The sequence below is a fragment of the Coenobita brevimanus genome, chromosome 99 (genome assembly GCF_032717465.1).
Source record: "Coenobita brevimanus isolate Jiangsu-jjx chromosome 99, ASM3271746v2, whole genome shotgun sequence".
Lineage (NCBI taxonomy): Eukaryota > Metazoa > Arthropoda > Malacostraca > Decapoda > Coenobitidae > Coenobita > Coenobita brevimanus.
In genome coordinates this window covers 15,256,781-15,283,872 of record NC_137052.1, presented here as the reverse complement: position 1 = coordinate 15,283,872, position 27,092 = coordinate 15,256,781, and the positions used below count along the sequence as shown (strand labels likewise).

At 41.3% G+C, this 27,092-nt stretch overlaps 1 protein-coding gene across 1 annotated transcript in view; it reads right to left on the bottom strand.

The window, feature by feature from the left end:
• The window catches only part of Mocs1 (Molybdenum cofactor synthesis 1), a 266,841-nt gene extending 241,467 nt beyond the window's left edge, over nucleotides 1-25,374 (bottom strand). Inside the window, exons 1-4 of the mRNA XM_080283926.1 lie at nucleotides 25,298-25,374; nucleotides 18,165-18,260; nucleotides 15,261-15,384; nucleotides 3,867-4,034 (exon numbers count right to left, since the gene is read on the bottom strand). Coding sequence (XP_080140052.1) covers nucleotides 3,867-4,034; nucleotides 15,261-15,384; nucleotides 18,165-18,260; nucleotides 25,298-25,351 — 442 coding nt within the window. The 5' untranslated portion in view covers nucleotides 25,352-25,374. The remainder of the gene's footprint in view (nucleotides 1-3,866; nucleotides 4,035-15,260; nucleotides 15,385-18,164; nucleotides 18,261-25,297) is intronic.
• Nucleotides 25,375-27,092: the final 1,718 nt, after the last annotated feature.

Genomic DNA, 27,092 nt, shown 5'->3' with positions numbered 1-27,092 from the left:
TAGTTGAATGATATTTTCTGTATGCTGACTGAACAACACGAACAACTCTGTTGTGTTCCAGTAGTGGTAATTGTTGATCGAGTATGGCCCGCTCAATAATCTTGGATAAAAAAGACAGGTTAGAGACGGGACGATAATTTGTCATGCTCTCGACATCAAGGCCAGGTTTCTTAATTAGGGGCCTAAGCAAAGCACATTTCTCAGACTGCACAAAATTACTTTCTAAGAAGAATCTATTTATTATGTTGCAGATAAAGTCTGCAGTGTGCTCATACACATCAGGCAGTTGTGACATGTTACACGGATCGAGTGAGCAAAATGTTTTATTAAGTTCTCTGATGTAACATTTGACTTTGTTTACATCCAGCAGATGAAATGTTGAAAGCAAATGATCCCCGGTGCACCGTGGCTGGAAGTCAACTGAGTTTGCTTCACTAGGAGAACTGCTGTCTAAATCACTTCTTATGCGAAATATCTTACTTGTAAAAAAATGAAGCAAAATCATCAGATACAGAAGTTGGTTTAACAATTACATTCCTCCGACCAACCAAATTGTTCACAACTGCAGACAATTTTTTTTTATCACCACCACATGAATCAAGTTTATTTTGATAATACCTAGCCTTTTGGGCTTTTACAGTGTGAACGACTGCTCTTCTCACAAAAACATAACACAAACGAGTTACTTCGGTCTGCTGCAAGCGCCACTCGCGTTCTGCCCTTCTACGTTGTCTATGCAAAGAATTAATGGATGGACCATACCACGGAGAATTATCATGTACAGTGATTGTTTTTACTACCTCAGGACAATAATGGTCAAAAACTGACCTGAGCTCGTTCCTGTAAATATCAACCAATTCATCAGAAGAAAGACTTGAATCGATGGAGTTTAAAAGTTGATCAATTTCAAAACACATCAACTGGCGGTCAACATTGTTGTAATTTCTGAACCTGATGACCTTTTTCTATGAAGGGGATTTCGGGACATCAAAACTAAGAGTGATCAGAGCATGATCAGAGATGAGGGGGTCAGATGAGTCAACCTCCACATCTGATACGCGCCTGCAACCAACAGGGGACAAGATCAAGTCAAGGACATGTCCTCAGACATGAGTTGGATTACTCACATGATTGAAAAAATTGTTCTGGATGATCAACTAAAGGAATTCTGAAGAAAATGGTTTTGGCTTTGGACTGTCAACCCAATAACTGAAATCACCACAAACAAGAAGTCCTCCAGGTTTAAGAGAAAACCCTTCAAGAAACTGCCTAAACTCCTCCATAAAACCTCGATCTCTGCCTGGATGACCTGGTCTATAGACAATTGCAATTCTAATGGTATTCTGATGGAAATTTATTAATACTTCCATAAATTCAAATGAAGATGGGGTCAGGTCTGAGTCAATGAGAGAAACATTTGCAAGTGCTGCCGAGTAGATGAGTGCTACGCCTCCTCCTGGATAGTCAGCAGTCGGCCTGGGAATACTAATAGAATGTGTCTTAAGCAAAGCATTAAGAATAATATCGATATCAGACTCAGACAACCAGGTTTCAATCAAGCACAATATGTCAAGCTCATGCTGATTTAGGGTTTCATTAATATAGTCTATCTTATTACGGATAGAATGAATATTTAAAAGACCCATCCTTAACTGGTTCAAGAGGGACGTAGTCAGTTTTTTGAATGGTCAAAATTGGTGTTTTCAATCAATCTATTCCTATGAGAAATCATAATTGGACATTCTCTACTTGATGCAAAATGGGCAACTGCCTGTGACTTTCATTAGCATCTTGATGTCTTAAAGAGAAGCAGTTGATGCATTTGGGAGAATTTCTGTTACTACGGTCCCTAGATTTATGGGCTCCAGCACAAAAGACACATTTAGGTTCATCACTTTTCCTAGAACATCTCTCAAATGTATTACCAAAGCCTTGACAGTGATGACACTGTGTAACCCAGAATCTATCGAAAGCTCGGCACCTTGTAAGATCCACATAGATGTAATTGCCCTGTTCTACAATGGAGGATCTCACCTCTGGCGACATCTTCAAGACAGCAGTTTTGGTGTCATTCCTTGTCCTTGTGAAGAGAAGGTTGAGGGTACAACCTTGATCAACAAGCAACTTGATTTTATTGTTTTTTCTCAGAATATTTGGCATGATGTCAGAGTCATCCAAGGAAGAGGAAAGGCCTGTCACGGTCATTTTAGGCAACATTTTCTTTGGCTCTGATATGCAAAAAGTGCCCTAAGAGCCAAAATGATCAGTCAGCACCCCAGTTGCTTCACCTTTGGCCTCAGCTGACGGAAACTTCATTACCAGCCCACCAGCCTTGGTCTTAAGGCAGCTATCAACTGGTACCGAGTTATGTACGCCTCTGATGTCTTCTGGTCCCATCTGATTTGTCAGGGCACCAGCGCCACTCTCTGGTTTCACAATCAGTACATGCTGACTATGAATGGCTTTTTTCTGGCCATGAGCACTGATCTCAATCACGCCCCCAGGCGTGATCCTTCCCTCCCCCCACGAGAGACCTGCGAACAGCATCTGCAAATGACTTGGCCTGATCTTGCGTGACTGCCATGGGTGATGAGACCTTGGTCTCTAGTGCCTCCAGTCTATTTGATATGTCTCTAATTGCTTGAAAGATCAGCCCAATAACTTTATCTTCAAACTCCTTCTTCGTACTACTTCCTCCACCAACCAAGACCTCGTCTGCTGGTGCAACATACTGGCTACACAGCCAGCGAAAGCCCAGCTGGTGGCTCTTCTTCATGAATGGATAGTCGCCTGCATCCAAATTTTCACAAGCTATGTGAATCCACTCGCTGCAGTAGGCGCACTTCAGTGCTTGTGCACTTTTTGCTACAGACCTACTGCAGCGAGGGCACTGGTGTTGTTTACTCATGATAGGGGAGAACAAAAAAACAAAACAAAAAAACAACAGCAGCAAAACGTATATACAATACTACCCGGGATAAGCCCGGGTAGCGCCGCCCCCGTTTGTGTCACCCTAATTTAGGAGAAAAAAAAAGAAAACCGAAAGAAAAAAAAGCACAAAAAACAGAAATGGAAAAAAAACAAAAAAAAAACAGGGTGTCTGCGAGGTCACCACGAGCAGGTGGGGTACGACTTGACTACCCTTCTAGGAAAGGTAACCCGAACCGAGGTGCCGCAAAAGTGCCGAGATGGTATTGAAACTTTTCCCAATTCGAGCTTTATAGCGGCAGCAAATACGTCACTTAGGAAACCTCATTGGTTACGATACTGCCACTGAATAGCAATCATGTAACCAAATTTTGACGCCTGGTGCTTTAGTGGGTAATTACGGTGCTCCAATAGGACTGAGGTGGTGAAGGTTTGTAAACAAGGGGTGGTTGGGGTTTATTGCTCACGTAATGCCACTCAGGGATTAGTGAGGCTGGTCACTCTCATCTTAAATGTCAGGGTCAACCTGCCTAGCCCTGGGCTCCTACGTTCCTTATGGGGCATTGTAGGATTGGATGATAAATGAATGAATGATTTTTTTTTTTTTTTTTTTTTTTTTTTTTTATGTAGCTCTCTTCACTCTCATCTTAAATGCCAGGACCAACTTGCCTGGCCCCGGGCTCCTACGCTCCTTATGGGGCAACGTAGGATTAGATGATGGATGGATGTAGCTCTCTACCAGAATAAGACAATACTATGGCTTTACATCCTTTCCACAACACAGCTTCATGTTTGGCACCATACTCTATTGTTAGTCTATTGTTTCAACTCAGGATTCAAAATGGGCAGATGGCAATTTCAGGCTAAGACAGAATAAAAAGACTAGGCTCTAGTTACATTTAAAAACACAGATATTAAATAAACAAACAGATACCAACCTATTATATATGGCAAGTCTTTCCTGATCATTGGTTCTCCTCCTGTTAGTCGTATTTTGTCCACACCTTCTGATACAAACAATCTGGCTACTCGAACAATTTCTTCTGATGACATCAATTTGGCTGAGGGTGTTAATGTCACACCTTCCTCCGGCATACAGTACTGGCCTGGAAATTGTCAATAATATAGAAAGTCAATGTTTTAAGTGGCCTTTTTTATATTATTATTATTATTATTTTTAACAATCAATTTTACTACAACCTCCCTGTATCTTAACTAATTTGGCCAAAGGCAGTATGGGTGCTCAAATTATCAAGATACATAAGAGTTAACACCAAATTACCTCATTCTCTCAAAAGTCCAGCACCCTCTGCAAACCATCCTAAATTCATTTTCCTTTGAATGTACTACATACTATGGGACTAAAAAAAAAAAAATCAATAATACAGTATAACTATAGTAGGACTCGCCTATGTTTGCGGCTGTGGTGTGGCCCGCACCTGTGTACAGAGTTGCCACGTTTCTATACCGTTATCTCTCTCTCTCTCTCTCCTGGCGGGAAATGTGAGCCACCCTGAGTACTTTTGATTCTTTTATAAGTTATTTATAATTGTGGTTTCATTTGTTAATTTGGTTTTGTTATATTTAGTGATGCCGACAATGCATTCAATGCATGCCCCTCTCCTGCCTCTCTCTCTCTCTCTCTCTCTCTCGCTCTCATACCGACTGGGTGTGGAAGTGTTGCCGCTCACGAGTGAATGTTTTTTTTTTTTTTTACTTCGGTATTGGCATATGCCTACTATTTTGTCCTACATATTAGCTTATGATTATAAATGTGATTATTCCTCGTCCTTAAAATTATGGTAAAAGCCGGTAAATGTGAGCATTTTTCCCTAGCAACACCTGTACAAGCTATGGTTGGGTCTACGGAGGGGTACGTACTTTACCTTAGGCCAGACTGGGTAAGTGTTGCCACTCACAAGAATTACATGAATTATTTCTTTTACTTTGGATATTGGCATATTTCTTCTTTTTTCAGGCTCATTATCTTATATCCATAACTGTGATATTATTACCCACCCTAAAACTACGCTAAAAATCATTAAAAGTGACTATAATTTCTTTTAGCAACACTGTACAATATGTATGCCATGTTTCTGTGTTACTGTATAAGTATAAGCAATGTTGGGTCTGGTTAGTACTTGGATGGGTGACCGCCTGGGAACACCAGATGCTGTTGGCATCCCTACGTGTCAAGTGGGGTTGGTGGAGGATTAGTGCCCCTCCCTGTAAAACAATTAACTCTAAGCCCTTGGCCACCCCCTTTGGGATACATGGCGTCTGGCAATGAATGAATGAAAAAAGATTACTGTTGATTCATCCATCAAAATACACAAGTGTAAGTTTTATTCATCTGAATTTATCGAATTTGTGATGCCTTGTACATAAATAGCTTCCGTTTCACATCGCAAGTTGGGGAAACGTGGCACCATTGTACACAGGTGCGGGCCACACCACAGCCGCAAACGTGCGCGAGTCCTACTATAACAAGAATTCATAGTACTCCACAGGTTAAGCTCATCTTTTCTATAAAACAGACTACGGTACTGTACACTGTACATATATACCGTACTGTACCTGTAGTACATACAAATAAATACAGTGGGGTCTCGGAATATGTGGGATCTTAGTATTGTGAAACACCCAATATGCAAACTCAACTCAGGAAGAAAATAACTTTTAGTATGTGAGTGATGAACAGGGTGGCTTTAGGAATGGCAGAGGATGAGTGGATCAAATATCTGCAGTGAGAGAGATAGTGATGATGGCTTGTGAGAAGAACTGTAAGGAGTTTATGGCATTTATGGATCTGGAAAAAGCATACCACAAAGACACAGAAGGGTTGTGGAAGGTTTTGCACATGTACGGTGTAGATGGTAAGCTGCTGGGTACCATCAAGAGTTTTTATGATGGTAATGGGGCATGGGTAAGGATAAATGGACCTCTAAGTGAATACTCCACAATGAATGTGGGCATGTGACAAGGCTGTATGATGTCCCCATGGCTGTTCAATATATATATATATATATATATATATATATATATATATATATATATATATATATATATATATATATATATATATATATATATATATATATATATATATATATATATATATATACAGTATATATATATATATATATATATATATATATATATATATATATATATATATATATATATATATATATATATATATATATATACAGTATATATATATATATATATATATATATATATATATATATATATATATATACAGTATATATATATATATATATATATATATATATATATATATATATACAGTATATATATATATATATATATATATACAGTATATATATATATATATATATATATATATATATATATATATATATATATATATATATATATATATATATATATATATATATATATATATATATATATATATATATATATATATATATATATGGATGGGGTGATGAGAGAAATAAAAACACAAATAAAGGAGAGAGGGATGGCACTGGTAATGATGGATGAAATATCTCAAATTTGTTGCATGCTGATGATGCAGTACTACTTGCAAATACCGGACAAGATCTTAGTAGACTAGTGCAGAGTTTTGCTGATGTCTGTGAGCGTTATGCCAAGAGAGTAAATGTAGGAAAGAGTACAATGATGGTAATCGAGAGATAAGGTGACTCCCACTGTGATGTTACAGTGAATGGGGAGAGACTGGAATTGGTGAGAGAGTTCAAATACCTAGGTACAGTGATAGAAAAGAGATATAAATGAGCAAAAGAAGTTGAAAAAAGAGTGACACAAGGAAGGCAAGTAGATGGTGCTATGAATGCCTTAATAAGAAACAGAGGCTTGACTGTTGCAGCTGCGTGAGGCTTATATGAAGGAGTGTTAGTGCCAACTTTAACATATGGATGTGAAACTATGGCGCTGCATGAAACTGAAAAGTTTAGAGTGAGAGCAGTGGAGATGAGACCGCTGAGGAATGTATGTGGAGAACAGAATGTGGATAGGATACAACATACCGTGCTTCGTGAAAGATGTGGAGTGAGGAAGTCTGTGGACACCACAATCAAAGAAAGGGTACTGAAGAGGTATGGTCATGTGGACAGAATGGATAACAATAGAGTGGTGAAAAAGGTGTATCTGAGTGAATCTGAAGGAGGGAGGAAGCGAGGTATGCCAAGGAGAAGGTGGAGGGATATGAAGAATGAGTGTGTGAGGAAGAGAGGCATGGAAGTCAGTGAGGCTAGGGGACTGACAAGAGATCGAGCTGGCTGGATGAATATTGTGAGAAGTGCATGATCGGGGATTTGGCACCCCTTTTTAACGTGACAGCGTTCGGATTGACTCTATCGGATATTTTTATGTGAAACTACAGAATATGGTGAAAGTTTTTGGTGTATCAGATAGAGCCAGGACTCCAGGAGCTTGAATGATGAGTGAATGAAAACATGACCCATTGGATTTGGCAGACTTGGGCTGTCTGGATGTTGCTACTCCTCACCCTGCCCTAGGGTGAGAATGGAGGTCCAGATGATGATGATGATGATGATGAAAAGCGATTCTAAAATGCGAATCCATCATTTGAATGCAAGGAAAAGTGATGTTCCCGCTCAAAATGGTAGTATCCGAGAACACCACCAGATGGCTGATCGGTTTCCTGTCCTTTCACTCCCTCACCGAGTCTCTCAAGTCATCTCAATACTCTCAGTCTGTGTTTGCTCACACCACACTCACAAATTTTGGTGTTTTTAGCATTGTACAAGACTCGCTCTTGCTCACCTGTTATGTCATGGCCCCAACGCTTGATGCCAAGAACAAAAAGATCATTTTGAAGCTGAAAATGAAAATTATATAGCTGAATAAGAAGGGTAAACGCAACTCAAAGACTGGATGTGAACTTAGCTCAGGTAAACTGACAATGAGGATCATTCTGAAAAACAAAGAGCAGATTTTACGAACCATCAAGACATAATCGAGGCCAGGAAGTGGACGGGTGCACTAAGGTTGCTAATCCTGCATTATTTTTATTTTTTTAATGCAAGGAAGAAGGAACCAAAGGCCTGGAGCCTGCAAATTGTTCCCATCAAGAAAAAAAAATCAGATAACAGAGAGCAAATTCAAGATCCGTTCACTTCAAGATACCTGGACACACTGCGTTTGAAAGCCTGGAGATCATAGGCAGCAAGAAATACAAAGAGAGGGAGACAATTCCAGGGCTGACCTGTTGCATACAGGAAGGGCTGGGAGTAACAGTTAACTCTTGCATTAGAGATCTGGACAGAAAATGAATGAGAGTTTGTTACCAGATAGGTGCTACGCACCCGACGTAGTGGTGAAGGGATGCAAGCAGACAGTTAAGAGGAGAAGTGACCACTGATATAGTGACAGAAGAGATAAAGATGCAACAGTGCAGCAAAGAGACAGAGGCTGAAGGAAGCTAGCAAGAGGAGGAGAGATAATGAGACGAAAAGCCTTTGACACCACCCTGTTGAGATGAGCTGAATGTGGGGGCCTCCCCATATGTGAGAATTCACTCAACATAGGGGCATGCAAAATCTGTAAATAAAGTCAATAACTGTGCAGGAGTAAAGAAGGCACTGAGTCAGCTTAGCACACCTAATCTCTTGGATGCAGATTTTACAAGCGAGGTACTGTACCAGTAATATGTTCTTTCCGAAACAGATCCCAAGAGAATTAAATCCCAAGTATGTTTAAAGATGATGCAGGATTGAGATGGATACTGTTAAAAACTAGAGGGTACTCTAAGGAAGATTTTGTTTGGTTGATAGATGTAAGAACTGAGTTTTTGATGCATTAAAAACATGATTACTCTCACCCCAATCAGATATATGAGCCAAGTCAGACATTAGGTGTGCCACAGCCTCATCCCTTGTTTGCTGAAGTAACTGCTGAGATGGACGATGCGGGAAGTTCATGGAAAGGTGGAGGGTGGAGTTTTCAGTGTATGAGTGGATGGGGTTAGATGTACAGCTTAGAGAATAAAAGGAAGAGAGTTGGTGGTGGGACAGAGCCCTGAGGAACATCACTTTTGACAGCTCTAGGAGAAGAACGGTGGCCATCTACAACAGCAGCTACAGGGCGACCAGAAAGGAAGCTAGAGATGATGGCACAGACAGAAGGATAGTACCGGTAACCATAAGATGGCAGTTTGGATATTAAAGATTTATGTCAGACATGATCGAAAGCCTTTGAGATGTCAAATGCAATGGCAAAGCTTTCATCAAAGTCCTGAAAGGAGGATGACCAGGAGTCTGAAAGGTAGGTGAGAAGATTGCCAGTGGAGCATCCCTGGCAGAACCCACACTGGTGATCAGAAAGCATCAGAAAGCAGGTTGTGAGAGGAAATATGCTTTAAATTTTTTTTGTAAAGAACAGACTCAAAAACTTTTAAGACACAGGATGTTAAAGCAATGGGACGATAGTTAGGGGGATGGGAATGGTCTCCCTTCTTTGGGACTGGCTGAATGAGAGCAAACTTCCATCAAGAATGAAAAGTACAAGTTGACAGACAAAGGCAAAAGAGTTTACCTAGGCAGGGTGTAAGCAAAGAAGCACAGTTCTTGAGGACAACACGAGGGACCCCATCAGGCCCATATGTCTTGTTAGAATCAGGGCCAGTGATGGCAAAAAATACATCAATTGAAGAAATTTTAATGTCAGCCATGAGGATGTCATTGTGGGGAAGTGATGGAGGAACAGCACTGGAATCGTCTAAGGTAAATTGGAGGAGAAAGTCTAAGTAAATGGTTCTGCTTTACAGTATCAGTACAAGAAATTGCCACAAATGCATCACTGTGGAAAAGAGGAGGGAGGGATGATGAGGTCAAGTTGTTAGAAAGGTTTCTGGCAAGGTGCCAGAGGGAGCTGGATGAATTCAAGTTGGAGAGTTCAGAAAATTTAGTACTATTGAAATTATCTTTAGCAGAGCAAAGAACTGACTTACCATGATTCCAGGCAGAAACATAGAAGGGATGAGATTCAGAGGTGAGTTGGCTCCAGTACCTTTTGTAGGCCTTCTCACTGTTATGGACAGCATTAGAACAAGCACAATTTAAACCAAGTTTTTTTTTGCATTAGTCAAAGGATATGAGAAAGGAATGTATGCTTTCATGCCCGAGAGAGTAACCTCCATACAAATGAAGCGATACCTAGCACACTATATTCACAGTTCTATTATCTTTCTTTGATCAAAAGTTTTTCTTAAAATGACAGTCAACAATGGGGAAGTACTGTAAATAATACAGGCAGGGTGAGGTGTTGATCATATCTATTTATTTCCACTGATTCAATGGTTTCTAATGTGCAAAACTTCCAATATGCAGTGCATTTTGTCGACCATATTCTCGCATACTGGGAGACCCCACTAGGCTATACCATGTACATTATCCTCGAGCTGGCCCAGCTATCATCAATTGTCATGAGAGCTCATGTTACTGTGCGTGTCAGTACTTTCCTAGGCTGTTCAGCAGAAGGGAAAGCCCTCATGACAACCATGGCCACACAGAACAGGGAACAACAAGGTTAGAGCTGGTTAACATGAGCAGAGAGTGAGTTACGGGCAGGTAAACAAGTATAACAGGTTGGTGGCAAAGCCAGTGGATGGGTCGCAGCCGTCACTGCTGCTAGTCACTTGCGATTAGCAACAACATGAGCTAAGATACTTGTGCCCTTTAATAACTAAAAATTTTACACATCATGAGGTAAGGATAGTAGCACATTTCAGATTTTGGTGCTCGGAATATAGGAAGGATTACTGCAAAATGAGAGGGGTGAAAGAATAGAAGTCAGTCCTCATTTTTTTATGGCTTTGACTTTTCTGGCTTCAGTTTTTGCAGGTGGGTAAACTATAAAAAATGCACCATTTTAGGGTGTGCTTTGGGATGATTTAACAATTATGGTAAATCATTTGAATGTACAGTCACGTGTACTAATTTCTGCTCAGGGGTTACCCCTTCCTTCCCCCCTCTACCCTGGACAGAGGGAAGGGGGGAATCATGAACAAGTCTACCCCGCCTTCTGCCCCCAACTCCCCCGCCCTCCACCTCCAGCTGCCAGTTACTGATTAGACACAAATTTTCTCATGTCCTGTAAACATGACTAAACTGTCGTCGCACACGCTTTCAACGGCCAAGATTTGGACTATATTTTTAGAATAAATTATTACCGTATTGAACTGCAGTCTCAAATTGAAAATATTCACCATCATTGTAATCCAGTGTCGTCCGCTGCACAATTCTGGGTTCCAGTGCTTACCTTTTCACTTCCCCCAGCTGTCTCTCTCTCTCTCTGAATTTACTTTTCCCACTCACTCTTTCTTTTTAAATTTATATAACTTTCTCTTTGCTTCTCTCCTCCTCTCCCCCTTCTCTCTCGTTCTTTGTCTTAAGTCTTCCCCGCCTCTCACCCCTCCCTTCCCCTCACCTTAGGCCTGATCAGCAGTCAGTTATACCGTCACCGCTCCTTCGTATATTGTGTCCAGGCAACATTTATTACACACACTTAGGTCAGACGTATGGAAAGCTAATTCTTTTTTTTATATATAATTGTATTTCTCATTATGTGCCAAGTTAAAATAGAGAACACCAAACCAATATTCATAATTCTTATTAGAGTGACCGTTCCCCTTCACATAGCTGGGTAGCTGGGCTTATAAACTGCACACACACACACACACACACACACACACACACGACTTAAATTTTGCACTGACAGCATGGCGACTACAATTATAGTCATTCTAACAACTGGATCTGCTGGCTCCAAACCTTCCCTGCCCCAGTCAAACTCCTCATTCAATAACCGGTTATTGAATGAGGAGTTTGACTGGGACAGGGAAGGTTTGGAGCCAGCAGATCCAGTTGTTAGAATGACTATAATTGTAGTCGCCACGCTGTCAGTGCAAAATTTAGGTTGTGTGTGTGTGTGTGTGTGTGTGTGTGTGTGTGTGCAGTTTATAAGCCCAGCTACCAAGCTATGTGAAGTGGAACGGTCACTCTAATAAAAATTACGAATATTGGTCTGGTGTTCTTTATTTGAGCTTGGCACATAATGAGAAATACAATTATATATAAAAAAAAAAATTAGCTTTCCATACATCTGACCTAAGTGTGTGTGATAAATGTTGCCTGCACATGATATACGAAGGAGCGGTGACGGTATAACTGACAGCTGATCAGGCCTAAGGTGGGGGGAGGGGAGGGGTGAGAGGCGGGGAAGACTTAAGACAAAGAACGAGAGAGAAGGGGGAGAGGGGGAGAGAAGCAGAGAGAAAGTTATATTAATTTAAAAAGAAAGAGTGAGTGGGAAAAGTAAATTCAGAGAGAGAGAGAGAGAGAGAGAGAGAGAGAGACATCTGGGGGAAGTGAAAAGGTAAGCACTGGAACCCAGAATTGTGCAGCGGACAACACTGGATTACAATGATGGTGAATGCAGTTCAACACAGTAATAATTTATTCTAAAAATATAGTCCAAATCTTGGCCGTTGAAAGAGTGTGCGACGACAGTTTAGTCATGTTTACAGGACATGAGAAAATTTGCGTCTAATCAGTAAATGGCAGCTGGAGGTGGACGGTGGGGGAGTTGGGGGCAGAAGGCGGGGTAGACTTGTTCGCGATTCTCCCCTTCCTTCTGTCCAGAGTAGAGGGGGGAAGGAAGGGGTAACCCCTGAGCAAAAATTAGTACGCGTGACTGTACATGTACACATCAAACAGGTACAGCAGGTTTTAATGTCGATTGATGGTTTAGGGCAATACAAGACAGTTAGATAACCACATAGTTAACCCCTGGGATACGCAATTTGATTGACCGAACAGGTGCAAAAACCTGTACTTGGGGCCGAATTTTTTACTTTTGCAGAAGTTTCCTGTACACCAGGAAAACATTTACTACCCTGGGTGGTAACCATATAACCAAATTTTGGCATCTGGTGGTTTAGTGGGTAATTATGGCGCTCCAGTCAGATTGAGCCAGTGAAGGTTTATATCCAAGGGGTGGTTGGGGTTTATTGCTCATATAATGCCACTCAGGGATGAGTGAGGCAGGTCACTCTCATCTTAAATGTCAGGACCAACTGCCTAGCCCCAGGCTCCTACACTCCTCATGGGGCAAAGTAGGATTGGATGATGGATGGATGGATGGAAAAAAGGTTATGCCCAAGTTTTAGAGCTTGAATTTACACACCTTATGCCAAAACCAAAGCATTTTAGACCAACTGGTTCATGAGCTATAGCCCGTCAAAGTTGAAAAAAGTTACCACTACTTAGCACTTAGTTCTGATTGGTTGGAAGGGATATACATCACAATCGTGGCAGAGCATGTTTTCCCCAGAGTCCCTCAATTGATCACATTCAGTATCTTGCATAATCCAGAAAAAGGATCGACTGATCCTGTCAGTACTTTAGTGGTTAAATTACAACTGTGGAGGGCCCTTTCTGAGAAGTTTCCAGTAGCTATTCATGCATTTTAATTATTCACAGGTGTGTTTGCTTCCTAACACCTGAAAAAAACAAGGGATGACTATATGAGATGAGTTGAAATACATTATCTGAGAAGAGCATGTGCACTTACATGAAGACAAACAAGTAATGATGAAAAAACTTGTTTTGATGCGGATGTGTTGGAAAGCGTTAGAAGTACAGTAACCTGACGTGTGCATGTGCACTTACATGAAGACAAACAACTAATGATGAAAAAACTTGTTTTGATGCGGATGTGTTGGAAAGTGTTAGAAGTACAGTAACCTGACGTGGTTTGGCCATGTGGAGACAATGGAGAATGAAAGACTGACTTGTAGACTGCATGTGAGCAAGGTAGGATGGGGAGAGGGAAAGGAAGACTGAGGATGTGATGGAGAGCTGTGTAAGGTATGTGAGGCATTTTATATGAGTGAAGGTGCTGTGAGCTGGACAGAGAGTAGCCTGATGATAAAAGGTGATGGGTAATTTGTTTGTGGCCACCCCTTCTGGGCTTAGGGTATATGGTTATAGACAAGACAGATACTTCATGTATGTTAAAATAAATCTTTCTGTGACATATTCTAAGGTATGAATACCTATCTGTCTTTCTTTCCTTCATTCTTTCCTCATCCATCTGCCTATGGGTGGCTTTACACTTCCCCTTCTGTCTTTCTTTCCTTCATTCTTTCCTCTTCCTTCTGCCTGTGGGTGACTTTACACTGAGTGACAAGCCAAATGGTTTCCTGTACACCGGGAATCCATTTACTACCCTGGGTGGTAACCAAACAACCAGATTTTGGTGTCTGGTTGTTTAGCAGATAATTACGGCACTCCTATCGGATTGAGTCGGTGAAGGTTTATATCCAAGGGGTCAATGGGGTTTATTGCTCACGTAATGCCACTCAGGGATGAGTGAGGTTGGTCACTCTCATCTTAAATGTCAGGACCAACTGCCTAGCACTGGGCTCCTACGTTTCTCATGGGGCAACATAGGACTGGATGATGGATGGATGGTTACTCTGGATAATAAAAAACTGACTATGACTTTGAAATTGACCGTTAGCTTTGAAATGAGTATAGAGAAAGTAGGAGGATACAGAAAAGGGTTTGCTATCAGTTGCATCACACAGCTGAGTCTCATTTAAGAAGAGGTGAGGTTTAGAGGAGGAGAGGTGGTGCACAACAGAGGGAAAGTTAGAGGAATGGCCAAGAATGTTGCAGAAATGAAGAAGTAAGTCAGACCTTGGTTCCAGGCAGCTCATTGTGTCGTCACTGGGAGAAGGGAGGATGATGGATGGGGGCATTTGTCCCCCCCCCCCAGGGACTCCGAGGTTTGGTTATTAGACGCCATTTTTTTTTTCTTAATTTTGAAAAGGAAGTGCAGCGTATTATGTGCAAGTAGTTCGGTGCTGACAGAGAAACTTGTACAGGACAGTGTGCTAGCCTACTCTCTGTATTACTGAAACACTGAAGAAGTTCAGCAAAGGGGGATGGTCAGGAACTTGTCCCGAGGGCTGATGAAACGGGAGCTCCAGCTCTCCCTGTCATCAGCTTGCCATCCACCTTGGGAGTACTGCCCTGCTCGACCAGTGCTGCAGCGTGGACCAACACTTTGTGTAGAGTAAAAATGCAAAAGCTGGCTTGATCCTGATTTTCAGTACGAATACGGACTGCAAAAGCACGGCCCATTGATCCTTTTGACTTTACGAGTTTTGAGCAAAAGGCATTACCATCTCAGGTATTTCCAACACATTCACAGCAAAACATTCACAGCAACATCACAATGCTCCTCCACCCCCTCATTTGTCTGTGTCTTGGAGTGAAGAGTATATTTCTTACATCTCAAGTTGCATCTTTCTGTAATGGATATTCTGAGGTAGGAATGCTGGCGGCCATATGAATCTGTCAGGAAAGCAGAAAACGGCAAGGGATCTAAAGCTCGAAGGGACGCCAATCGTGATGCCTGAAACAAAAGAGAAAGTCATCATCAGCACCACCACTGCTGTCAACATCAGCATCAGCACTGCTGTCATCATTGTTATCATCATTGCTGTCACCATCTCTGTCATTGTCATCATTAACATTATCACTGTCATTAGCATCACTTATCATTATTATCATTAGCATCACTCTCATCATCATATTTAGGGTATAAAGAACTGTAATTTTTATGATACAAAATTAAATATTATTAGTGTGCATTATTATGCTTGGGTGCATATTGTTGTTGTTGCAACTTGAGGCTCAACTGGATATAAAGTAACATTCAGTCACTTAAGCATTCAATGGACGGTAAACCTTCATTGTGGGTACTTGATTCTGCCGGCTTCATTTCCTTCATGGCTGAGTAAACCATCACAAAGTACTGTACAGTATGGTCCTGTACTCTGGTGTAAGGTATATTTTGGGACCATAAAAAATAAATTCTCAGTAATTCACCTCAAAAAGACTTTGAATGAGTATATTCTAATGTCTGGAAATGCTTTAGGGTACCAATTTTTTGGGAGGGAGGGGGCAACTACATACCTATATATCAATCATGGCTGTGGAATTCCTTATTAAGGACTTCATTACATTATGGAAATCTCTCTCTTGTGGGTGTTCATGTGATGTGACACCAACAGATGAGGGGTGACTGTAATATAACTGTGAAATGCTTGAAGGCTATATGAATGAGGACACACATAACAGTATATACAAGCATTATTAACACTTATGCTTAGGACGAATTATTAATACTTGCGAAAGAACACTGTCAAGGTCTATTGTCTTTTGCATGTAGCACTTCATTATCTGTTTTAACCCCTACGTGGCCGAGGGCCCGGAATTTTCTGTGCAAGCCAGGCCAACGCCGAGGCCATTTTTTGAAGTATCGAAAACTGATTTTTTTTTCCTTGCCATATTGAAGAGAAAGTTCAGAGGCACCTAACAGTGCAAATCCCAGCTTCCTAGATGCATTCTGTGGCTTGCAATGGAGCACGGAAGTTGCAGAAATATTGGCAACCAATATCCGCCGCCCAGGGGCACTGCCGCAATGCAACTAGGCAGGTGTTGTTATTTTTTTTTACCCCCCAAAACAATGCGAATGATGTTGAAATGTTGCATATATATGAGATATGATGATATCGAATGATTTCAGTCCACAATATGCTAGGAATGGCTGGACAAAAAATTTTTATGAATACTTTTCCCCGTTTGGATATAAAATATGTTTATGGTAGTCCCAAGTTTTTTTTTACATTATCATTGTGCTCATGCTTGGAAAAGGGAGTGAAAGGGTTGAATTTTCACCCCTACATAAGAAAATTGCACATCCTCCAAGCCTAGGCTTTGCCATGGGAGAACAAATTGAAGGGTCGGATCCGATTAGCAATACGGAAGTTGAGTCGCAACTTCGAACTCCCACACTACAAGCATGGCTAAAAATAGAATCGTAAAGCAGTTTCAGAACTACGAATAAGTCTAATTATTACGAATACAGAGACAAAGCAAAAATAAATACGTTTACAGACGGGGGAAAACGTATGTTTTCTGTAATATCATGTTCATCTTTCTCTTATCATTTTTCACTCATCTTCATCATTTTACCTTGTTATTTTCGCATATATATATATTGCTGTCTCATAAACAGGGTGGTTGTGTGTGTTTTGCAAGGGAGGAAAAAGATTGTATTTTCTGTCTGGGTCGAGATAATGGGTGTAACTATATGTTGTTAGGCATGGCCATGAGCGAAAAAATCGTACATCCACTCGTCATGACAGCAGGTGGCGAACTGACAGATGATATGCGAGAGGGTGAAGTCAAGGTCAATCTCATGTCCCAGATTTTTGTTCACTTCCTGAAAGTTTTCACAGTTTTCTACAAGTTGCACTGCATCTAATGATCCAAACCATTACAGCAAACCTGGCCAAACAGGTAAAGATACCAAGACAAAAATGTATTTTTCACTTATTATCATGTCTTTGTTTGTGCCTGTATTACTTCATAATCATAAACAGGTGGTTGTGTGTGTTTTGCAAGAGAAGACAAATATGTTCTGCCTGGGTTGAGATAATGGGTGTAGTTGTGCTTGTTTACACATGGACAGGAGTGAAAAAACTGAAAATTCACTCATCACAGCAGCAGGCTCTGAACTGCTTGATGGGGGTGTATGGGAGTGTAGTGTAGGTCAATGTGACGACGCTCAGAACGTTCATTCACTTCCCAAACATTTTTGCAGTTTTTTATAGGCTGCGCTCAAACGACGCCTGCGGCCATTTATCGGCTAAACGTCATTCAACGACAGCAGCCACGGAGGGGTTAAGGAAGCTGCTTAGCTGAACATGCATGGTGTGGACTGCAGGCAGAAGTTACCCTTCTGTAGTCTCCCATCTCCCTCTTGGGGGATATGAAAAAAGATGATGATTGTTTGTATAACTGGGTGGAGGAGGCACCTGTTTATATCAGTACAAATGTATAAAGGTGTCCTTCTCTAGCATTCACTTTATTTCAACAGCTGGAAAGGGATACATTCACACACAGGCACTGATATGACCAGCTTCACAGTCATACACATGTCCCTCAATCCCTTCCTTATCCCCAAAAGGAGGATGGTGGATCGAAGGAGAAGAGCAACTTTGATCTACAGTACCTAGAGTTCATGTTCAGATGAGCATGGGGTTGCAACTACTGTTACTACTACAACCATTACTACTACTAGAACTGTAGTTATATATGAAAATTACTGTCATATCAATACATTACCTTGCTGGAAGTAGAGTGAGCTTCTAAAACTGTGCCAAGGCTACTGTGATACCGGCACTTTGACAGACATCTCCCACCAAGAAAGAAACTACAGCCCTGTGATAATAAAAAATTAAATTAGAAAAAGCATGAGCTGTGCTCTTTTCATTTTAACTTGGCAAATATAGAAAAGGTGTACCTGAAAATGTGCTCCTCCCCCAAAAAAACGATAAATAATAAAATAAAAAGAAAAATAATTAAGGTGCTGGTAATCTACCCATATATCTATCTATTACCAGACACCTTAATCTCGCAAGGGATGGCCATAAACAAATCGCCTCTATGTTGCCCTTTCCCCTGCCATTTTGCTGCCCTTTCCCCAGCTCACACACCCCTCTTTCATTTACCTTTCCACTCCAACCTTCCACCACATCCTCAACCTCCCCCCCCACCACACTCACATACTCTCTCCTAGTTAGTCTCTTGCTCTCCATCCTCTCCACATGGCCAATCAACCTTAATGTATTTCTCCTAGCACTTTCTTTCACATCCACATCCACACCATAATGCTCCTTCATTTCCTCATTTGTCAGTTTGTCACTCCATGTAACTCACAAATAACTCACTTCCACTGCTTTAACTCTAGACTTGTGTCCTTCAAGTACTTGGGTAGTGTGATGAGTAAGGATGGAACTCTGGGGGATGAAGTACGTGAAAGGGTACAGCAGGGAAGAAAGGTTGTTGGTACACTGAAAGCAGTGATGAGAAATAGGGAGGTGAGTATGGAAGTTAAGAAGTCACTGCTTGATGGTATTGTGATCCCTACCCTGACGTATGGAAGCGAGGCGTGGACCTTGCAAGAGGGGAACAAGTCAAGAGTGAGAGCAGTGGAAATGAGTTACTTGAGAGGAGCATGTGGAGTGACGTGGAGGGACAGGTTGACGAATGAAGAAGTGAAGGAACGTTGTGGGGTAGATGTGGATGTGGTTGAAAAGATTAGGAGAAATACACTGAGGTGGTTTGGACATGTGGAGAGAATGGAGAATGAAAGACTGACTAAGAGGGTGTATGTAGGTGAGGTGGAGGGAGGGAGAGGGAGGGGTAGACCGAGGATGAGGTGGAGGGATGGAGCTGAGAGGTATATGAGGGAGGGGGGGGTGAGTTGGGGGGAGGGGAGTCAAATGGTGGGTGACAGAGTGACTTGGAGGCGTTTTGTCTGTGGCCACCCTTTGCGGGATTAGGGCGTCGGGCTATAGATAGATAGATAGAGACTTTCTTTCACATCCACATCCACACCATAATGCTCCTTCATTTCCTCATTTGTCAGTTTGTCACTCCATGCAACTCACAAATAACTCACTTCCACTGCTTTAACTCTAGACTTGTGTCCTTCCAGCAAGGTTCAAGCTTTGCTTCCATACGTTAGAGCTGGTATCACAATACTATCATGCAGTGACTTTTTACATCCATACTCACTTCCGTTTCTTCCCACTTTCAAAGAACCAACAACCTTTCTTCCCTGTTGTACCCTTTCAAGCACTTCATCCTCCAAACTTCCAGCCTTACTCATCATACTACCAAAGTACATTAATGCATTCATATTTTCCATTTCCTCCTCATCCAACCTCACTGAGAATTCAGTGATTTCACTTCTCATGAAAACCATAACTTTACGCTTCCCTACATTCACCTTCAGATTCTGTTTCTTGCATACTCTCCCAGACTCATTCACCAAGTCTTGCAGTTCCCCTTTGTCTTCACTTAACAATACAGTATCATCTGCAACAACAAAACAGGAAGTTTCCAAACACTGCCCTGTCTCATTAGGGCTGCTCCAACATCCACTGCCCTACCACTTTTTTTATAACCCCATCCAAATTCAGACTGAACAACCACAGAGATATGACACATCCTTGTTTCAATCCAACATTCATATAAAAAATTCACTCAGTTCACCATCCACATGAACTGCACCCTTAGCACCCTCATACATTCTCTTCATGGCATTCAACAGGTTCCCATTTACTCCATAATTATATTCTTAATATTTTCCACATTCCTTGCCTATCCATTCTGTCATGTGCTTCCTCCAAATCCATCAAGGTCGCATATAGCTTCTTTCTCTTCTCTAGAAACTTTTCCACTAAAGACCTAATGATAAATATCTGATCTAAACAACCTCTTCCCTTCCTAAAACCTCTCAGTTCTTCTCCAACTACTTCCTCTGTTATTTCCCTAACTCTATCAATAAGTATCCTACTCCATATTTTTCATATTACACTGTGAAGACAAATGCCCCAGTGATCACAACACACTTCTTTTTCCCTCTTTCCTTCGTACGGGGGAAGAATTAGTCATACCTGACTGCCAATCTTCCGGGGCTCTACCTTTCTCCCAGGCCAATCTGCACATCTTCCAAAACCATTCTACAACTATCTCTCCCCACTCCATCACATCCTAGTGCTTTCCCCCATTTTGACTCTATCCATTGCTTCCACTACTTCCATCCTACTGATCTCTACCTCCCTTCTCACCTCCCTCCTTCTCCCAGTCATTCCCCAGCCACTTATACTCACACTACTTTCATTCCTTATGTTTAACAATTTCTTAAAGTGTTCTCTCCATCTGCTCACTGTCTCCCTTCTCCATTTTCACTACCATATGTTGTGAAAAAGCCTGATCAGAGATTTGGCACTCCTTTTTAATGTGACAGCGTTTGAATTGACTCTAATGGATACGTTTATGTGAAGCTACAGAATGTGGTGAATGTTTTGGCGTATCAGATATAGCCAAGATTCCGGGGGCTTGAATGATGATTGAATGGAAGCATGGCCCATTGGAGTGGGCAAACTTGGGCTGCCTGAAGATTGCTACTCCACACCCTGCCCTAGGGTGGGAAAGGTGGTCCAGATGAATACTACTACTACTACTACTAATACTGTACTACTACTAATAATGATAACTTTACCAATCCAGGAGGTAATCTCCCCCCCCCCATAAAGAGCCTTAACACACTTCTGTAGTGTCTCAAAATATCACCAGACAATAAAACCAAGTCACTTAAAGTGCATTACTAATGGTATGAGCTTTATAATTTTTTTTTTTAAATAATCCCAAAATATATCTACAACTGATGTATCTTATAACACTTTATTCGCCCCCCCCCAGAAAAAAAAAAAATCAAAGTCAAATATCATGAAGGAGAAGGGTTTACTGAAATGAACTAATTTAACTGTTTACAGTATATATTTCCAGGATTGGTTTACATCATGGGAGCGGGTGATGGAGGGTGAAGTGCTTGAAAGGGTACAGCAGGGAAGAAAGGTTGCTGGTTCTTTGAAAGCAGTGATAAGAAACAGGGAAGTGAGCATGGAAGTGAAAAAGTTACTATATGACAGTATTGTGATACCAACTCTAATGTATGAAAGTGAAGCTTGGACGCTGTTGGAAGGACACAAGTCAAGAGTGAGAGCAGTGGAAATGAGTTATTTAAGAGGAGCCTGTGGAGTCACATGGAGAGACAGGCTGATGAATGAGGATATAAAGGAGCGTTGTGGTGTGGATGATTGTGATAGGAAGCGTTATGAGGAACACACTGAGGTGGTTTGGCCATGTGGAGAGGATGGAGGGTGAAAGACTGACGAAGAGAGTGTATGTGAGTGAGGTGGAGGGGGGAAGAGGGAGGGGGAGGCCGAGGATGAGATGGAGGGATGGGGTGGAGAGGTATATGAGAGAGGGGGGTGTGAGTTGGGAGCAGGGCAGTGAAATGGCGGGGGACAGGACGACGTGGAGGCGATTTGTTTGTGGCCACCCCAAACGGGATTGAGGCGTCTGGCAATAGATAGATAGTTTACATGTTATTGTAAATAATAGTTGTGCAGAAGTCGACTCTATCCTAACTCGGTTTAACTTCACCTAATCAAGAGCAACACTCCACTGAAATGCTCGTCCAGATGACATCCCTTAAAATTTTACCAGCTTAAAGCCAAGACCACCAAGACAGCTACAGGCGAGTCTGGCTCTCGTGACATCACGGAAACGGGTGATGATTATCAATTACCCTTTTTGTTCCTCTTTCTTTGTCGACAGATCAATTTTACATCATTCTATCATTCCCTGATACCATTGGTCCAGTTTACATGATACTTGTCTCTTACCTTAACTTTCAAATGTATGTATCATGTGACCTAAAGTAGGCTTGTGAGTGGGTGATACAGACCTACCAGACACATGCGCAGTCGAAGGGAAGAGAAACACACGTACGAACGCACTCATTTTTTACACGGACTAGTCGAGTGAAGATCCAAAGTATGTATTTTTTGGAATTTTAAATTAAATTCATTATCTCTGAAATATCAATTTCCGAATGGGGTTCTGGGGGTTCATTATGATCCTTAGGGAATATACTATACGTTAATGGTGCCAAAATTCATGAACTGTGCATTGGCAACTTGTAAAATAATACCGACAAAAATATACAGTAACCTCTCCACTAACGCGTTTAATCAGTGCGTTTTCATTTTAACATGAACAAATATTTAAGGAGACATGTTTAACTAACAAGCGTTTCTCGATTTAAAGCAACTTTACACATACGTGATGTGTTCAAATTAGCTGTGCGCACCTTGGACAGTCCCAAGCTGATAGACCATCTCAGGGATGGTTTAATATATTCAGTTGAAAAAATATATATATATTGTCTGTTTTCATTCATTCATTCATTGCCAGACACCATGTATCCCAGACGGGGTGGCCAAGGGCATAGAGTTAATTGTTTTACAGGGAGGGGCACTAATCCTCCACCAACCCCACTTGACATGTAGGGATGCCAACAGCATCTGGTGTTCCCAGGCGGTCATCCATCCAAGTACTAACCAGACCCAACGCTGCTTGTTTCATTATGGTAAATTAAGTCTTTACATATCAGGACAGCAGAGTGAGGAGAGGGAGCGGGATGAGGAGGGACAGCAGCAGACGACGAGTGATGCGTAGATGAAGTAATGCTGTGTGTTGTTATTGTTTGTGACCTACTTACCGTAAAGAAAATGTTGCTTTTATTGTGTTGTTTCTATGACCTACTAATGCATTAATAATGTTGAGGAACTTTCACAATGCTGTGAAAGAAGCAAAATTGAAAGAAAATCCAAGTAAAAAGCGAAAACAGTATTGTATGCATTTGGGGAGAAGTAAACAACGCTTCGGCCCAACTAGGGCTCAAATGTTGTTTACTTCTCCCCAAATATACTGTTTTCGTTTTTACATGGATTTTCTTTCAAATTAAAACTGTTGCTTTTAAGTTTAGAGTAGCATAACTTCCCAAATGGGTTGACTTTCCCAGAGTCCAGGAACGTAACCCCCAATATTACCATTGTTTCTTATGGGAAAATTATGTTTAAATAACGCGATTTTAGATAATGCGACCTCTCCAGGAACATAACCTGCGCATTATTCGCGAAGTTACTGTACAACACTGTACAAACAGAGAAAAATAATTATTACAAGATGTGGATGAGATAATGGTTTGGTTAAATTGGGTGCTGAAATTCAATGAACCAAATGCAAGATCATGCATGAGGGAAGAACCAATTCAAGATATAACTACAATATTGGGGGACACGTCCTGATACATAGGCTATTACAGAAGGATGTGGGAAGTGATATTTAGTGATGACTTAAAAGTTTGATGCACACATGGATAAGACTGTGTTGAAAGCAAACAGCATTCTTGGTCTATTAAAAAGAACTTTCAAGAATTGGACAGAAGAAGGATTCATTACTATTTACGAGACCTACGTGTGCTCACGTCCAGAGTATGCCGTGCAAGTATGGTCCCCCAAACAGAGAAAACATAAATAACATAGAAAAGGTGCAAATGAGAATACCGTTAACACATCTTCCAAATCTAAGAAATCTGGAGTATGAAGAAAACTAAGAAGAGTAAATCGACTACAGTAGTTCTATTTTATGAAGGCTGTTTGGGTGGGGCGATCTGGGACTTCACACTGTTAGCTCTTTTGTCACATCGCCGCCGACACACGTGTAATTTGTGCTCACCTTTCTCTCTGTCTCTCTCACTCTCCTATTTTAAGCTAGTAACTACTTATAAGTGCATTTTAAACACTCTGTATAGATGTTCATTCATTCATTCATTGCCAGACGCCATGTATCCCAAACGGGGTGGCCAAGGGCTTAGAGTTAATTGTTTTACAGGGAGGGGCACTAATCCTCCACCAACCCCACTTGACGTAGGGATGTAATTCAATAAAAAGGCTATAGTATAGTATAAATCTCATAGGACTTGTCAGCGTTGCTTTCGCAACGTTCTCAGGTGGTGACACAAGGGACAGCCCTGCGTGAGTGGGTCATACTCGGTCAGTCTCCCGCCATGGAAGCTATAAAAAAAAACGCACCTATAGACTTTTACCTCAGGGGTGGTGTGGAAAAAAAGTTGAAAACAAGAGAAAATATAAAGAAAATACAATTAGTAGTAGTTAATATAAATATGAGAGAGAGAGAGAACGTGTGTGGCGCCAATGTGGCAACAGAGCTAACAGAGTGAGGTCCCAGAGCGCCCCACCCAAACTGCCTTCATAAAATAGAACGCCTTTAAACCTGAAGCTAGAAGCGTGGCAATATGATTGAAGTATTTAAAATCATGACAGAACAACAGGACTCAACATGTTTCAAGCTAAAAACACAGGTCTTAGAGGTCACTCAAAACAGCTTTTTAAAAGATGTAATACAACACAAGCAATTGGCACTTTCATGCACAGGACTGTAAATGATTGGAAGATGTGAGTGCTGCTTCGATAAATGTTTATATGGGAAAATCCAACAAAAATTTATGAGATACAAAAATGGAGGAGGGCAACAGGATTTATGTTGATAATAGTGAATCCCGTGGATTTTATGGTTGTCTAATATTTGGTGTTATTGTTTTGTAACATGATCCAAATTACGAAATCTTCCTCCTTATCTACAAAGTACTAAGGTTACAAAGAATCATTTGCTACGATAAAGTCATGGATAAAACTCCCGAATAGTCAGGGTAAAAAAAAAAAAAAAAGCAAACTTGAAAATCAGCTCCATTACCAGTACTAATAGAAAGTGAGCTATTTTCTTAATGACTATCAGGGAATTCTTGGTGCACATACTTGATAAAATGTCCGTATCTTGGCTGAGCCATACGCCCTCATAACAAGACCCATGGTGATAACTGAGGGGTGGATCACTCCACTGCACTCCACGCAAATTCAAGAACATTGTCAGGCAAGGTGGCATGACTCGCCCGAAACCATATTTATAAAGCATCCTACATTACAATTTTTCACAACAGCTAAACGTTTATCACAGATCGTTTCGATTTTCGTATTTTGTCACTTTGGAATTCACTCTAAACTGATTGTGAAGTGTTTGGTACGCTGTAAGTGAAAACATTTGTAAGTTTGTGAAAATAATTACATCAAGCAATCAGCTGACAAATAGTAACAGATTGATTCGACACTAAGACTAATTCGCCCCAAACTCATTCCAATTAGATTAGATTAGACTATGTTCAGTTAAGCAGGCTAGATTAGGTTATCTTAGACTGAGCTAGATTAGGATAGATAAGATATGCCAGGTTAGATGCGTACTGAGGAAACGCTTTGGGTCGGATTAACTTATTTCAGGATCAATCTGTACGCGAACACTGATGCCAAACCCAAGACTACACATTATCAATTTCCTGAACCATTATTTGCTTTTCCAGGAAAGACGAGGGAAGGAGAGTGTAGCGATTCACTTGAGGTAGTCTCTCTGGTGTGTGGCGAGTTAGGAATGTGGTGTGTGGTTGTTCCCTGCTCTTTTAATATTCGTGTTATGTTGAGTGTTTTTAGGTCGACTCCTCGTCCTAAAAACACTAGCGACTGAGCGGGGTCCTCTTTCCGGACCGGAAGTAAAGCACCAACAAAGGAACAGGACATAAAAACTAGGCAGTTTACCTTAACACATCTATTGCCTTAATTCTAAAACCGTTACAATATGATACAGAGTGATGTTTGAGATACAGGATACAGGGACACAGAGTTAGGCTTTGATAGCACAAAATACAGTTGCACTTAACACACGATATGATGCATGTATACCAATGTCTTTAGTTATATATATATATCTATCTATCTATCTATATACCTAGGCTGCTTCCCCCAAGGAAAGGGAGGTAGCCGAGACAGGATGACTCACTCTCCATTTACTCATCCATTCAAACACATTCATTCGCATCTTAGCCCCAAAGGGGAGAACGGACAGATCCTCACCGCACCACACCGCACAAGGGTCAACTGGGCAATGCAATCAGTGACATCCGCAGCAGGGCCCGACAGCAGAACTGGTTTACCCCTGCCACATCATAACAGACCCATCCCCTTACCCGCACCTGACCTGACTAGCTGATCAGACCAAATGCGGGAGAATATCCCCTCAGGGCTGCGTCATCACTTATTCATTCACAATTTCTCTCCATTTATTTCTGTCACGCACAGCCACTCTTCCTTGCTCAACAGACATCCCTCTCGCATCCAACGCTCTCTTCACACTGTCCATCCATCCTATTCGTGGTCTTCCTCTCAGCCTTACACCTCTCACATCAGATCTAGTTATCTTTTTCACCAATCGCTCATTATCCATTCTCTCCATATGCCCAAACCATTGCAACACCCTCTGCTCAACTCTGCCAGCCATCTCCCGAACAACTCCAGTTCTCCTTCGCACTTCATCATTTCGCACCCGATCCATACGCGTCACTCCACACATACTCCTCAGACATCTCATCTCCATTACATTCAAACTTTTCCTCTCTGCTACACCCATATTCCATGTTTCAGCCCCATATAATGCAGTCGGTACCACAACACCCTCATACAGCCTTCTCTTTACATCCATTCTAAGCGAACGACATTTAAACACTTT